At 40.0% G+C, this 2,174-nt stretch overlaps 1 protein-coding gene across 1 annotated transcript; it reads left to right on the top strand.

The window, feature by feature from the left end:
- Positions 1-20: 20 nt before the first annotated feature.
- LOC105562369 lies at positions 21-1,637 on the top strand. Its single transcript, XM_012013163.1, has 2 exons — positions 21-242; positions 927-1,637. The coding sequence occupies exons 1-2, from the start codon at positions 154-156 to the stop codon at positions 1,558-1,560; spliced, it is 723 nt and encodes a 240-aa protein (XP_011868553.1). The 5' UTR covers positions 21-153; the 3' UTR covers positions 1,561-1,637.
- The last annotated feature ends 537 nt before the right edge of the window (positions 1,638-2,174 follow it).

Below are 2,174 nucleotides of genomic sequence, written 5' to 3'. Positions count from 1 at the left end.
TACTGTGCCAGCGCCGTGCGATCGGTGCGATTGTTTTGCAGAGGTGGCGCGCGTGATCGGACGAGCGCGGGCCGCGGCCGCGTGGACGCGCGCGTGGGATAAACGTTTTCCATCGACGACATCGACGACATCGACGTTTTCAAAACATTCGTCATGGAGACGGTTAAACATTTGTGGAACGTCAATCAGTTCATGACGAAGCTGGAGAGCCCGCTGGTTACGCAGTTACAGACGTTTTACATGTAATTTCCCGCTTTCTTACTGAAACCACTTTGCTTGCAATAAATATGAAATACTGTTAAATTAATGACATTTTAACGTTATCGCTCGATTATTATTATTGTTAAGAGGATCCCATCTTTTTTCCTGACACGGTCAACTATCGTTTTTGGGCTTGTAATTCTTTTCATTAGATTTTCATTAGCTAACCTCAAACACTTATAAAGTGATATTTTTAATTGCTCTTCTTTGTTTTATATATAAAGTCGACTGTCCCTGGCCTTGTCTTTATGCGTACTTTAATTGTGTGGAAGAGTTTTGCAATTTTATAAAGTCAATTTCAAATTTAGCACCAACTACGAATAAAAAATTTTAAATATCAACATCTTTTCTATTAGACTTTTTAACAGAGTGCTTAATCGTGACAATGTTCTGCTATGCGGTCCGCAACTTATCCTGGTATTATTTTGTGCATAAAAGCCAATAAAAAGAATTACAAGAGCGCAAAAAATATATTTGACTGTATCAGTAAAAAAATACGGCTGAGGGATCCAGCTTAAGTGTTTTAACGAGAATAATTGTGTCAGAAACAATTTTGTGTATAATAATTAGAAATTTAATCTGAAAGGAGATCAATTATTTGCACTTCTATATTGTCAGCAGGTTTGTAAAAGGATTCCTTTTAATTCTTGTTGAAACGTTTTCAGGCAAAAGTGTAAACGTCTTAGCCACAGTGTAGAGCTGCCGCAGCAGAACTTTGGGCCACTAGTAACGTGTTCGCATTGTGGATCGCTTTGGAGTACGGTGGACCATCAAGTGCGGATGTTGAGTAGCCGGAGAATGTCCAAGTCGGTGAAGAGGATCGTGCGACACATGAGTGAAAATCCAGATCAAAAGATACCGAAAGTTCGCGCGACTTTGGCGCGGAAGTCTATAAAAAATGAGATGAGTCGGTTGGTCATAAAATGTTCCGTCTGCTCCAAGAACACCGAGTTGCCGTTCAAGAAGAAAAGCCGCTTGAAGCCAGTCAAGGTGGATAACTCGCAGGCGGCGACACCGCAAGGCAACCGTAAGAGGAAAAAGAAGAAATCCAGAGACAAGACTGCTGGTTTAAATATCTCAGTTTGCACGCCCGTCTCACAATTAAATAAGAAAAACAGTAAAGCACCTACGTTGTCGCCTGTAATTACGCCTAAGACTATACCAAGAAATAAGAAATTATCTACTTTCCATAAAGAGCCCAGGAAACTGGATATAGAGCGATTAAAGCGTATCATGGAGACCAAGTCGACAACGCCTACAAAAACAAATAGCTTGCACAGTTTCCTGGCTGGGTTATAGCAAAAATATTATGCCTTAATGCCTGGTCAGGCACTCATCAGGCAGCCCTGACAGGGCCCTGACCGTAAATGTAACGTCGAGATTTATCCATGATCCAGACCACTCATAGCAAAAATATTATAGATGCTCGCGTGCAATATGTATATATCTTCGTACAATAATGGCCACGTTCAGCAGGCACAACTGTTGAGTGTGCGCTCAGTATGATTGGTTAATACTTTTAGATCCAGCCAGTCATATTAAGAAATTGTTGAGCGCTCACTCAACAGTTGTGCCTGCTGAACGTGGCCATTATCTCTTTTTAATAAACGGTTAAAACGGCGTGCGGGTTTAACAGAAATACAATACAAATTTTGAATTCGAAAATTTAGAACCTCTGTCTCTAAAATATCGGGGTGTTAAGAAGAGAATGTGGCTGAATATATCGGTTCATAAAACATTTTACATTGTTAATGCAGTTCTTATTAGGCTTTTAAACCAATAAAGTAAGAAGCTAATTAATTGTTCTTAAGAAGTGCTTCTTGAAAAGTTCATTGTTCTCCAATTGAAAACAATTGTTCAACCGTTTGCGGCTGAAAATGTAAATACTCACTTGAGACATTGAAACGCGCCCC

The sequence above is a fragment of the Vollenhovia emeryi genome, unplaced genomic scaffold, assembly GCF_000949405.1.
Source record: "Vollenhovia emeryi isolate VEMERY1.0 unplaced genomic scaffold, V.emery_V1.0 DF939190.1, whole genome shotgun sequence".
Lineage (NCBI taxonomy): Eukaryota > Metazoa > Arthropoda > Insecta > Hymenoptera > Formicidae > Vollenhovia > Vollenhovia emeryi.
This window is presented reverse-complemented; position numbering and strand designations above follow the sequence as displayed.

Coding starts and splice junctions, on each gene's coding strand:
- LOC105562369 (XM_012013163.1), top strand. CDS start 154: ATGGAGACGGTTAAACATTTGTGGAACGTCAATCAGTTCATGACGAAG. Junction 243..926: donor CAGTTACAGACGTTTTACAT/GTAATTTCCCGC, acceptor AAACGTTTTCAG/GCAAAAGTGTAAACGTCTTA.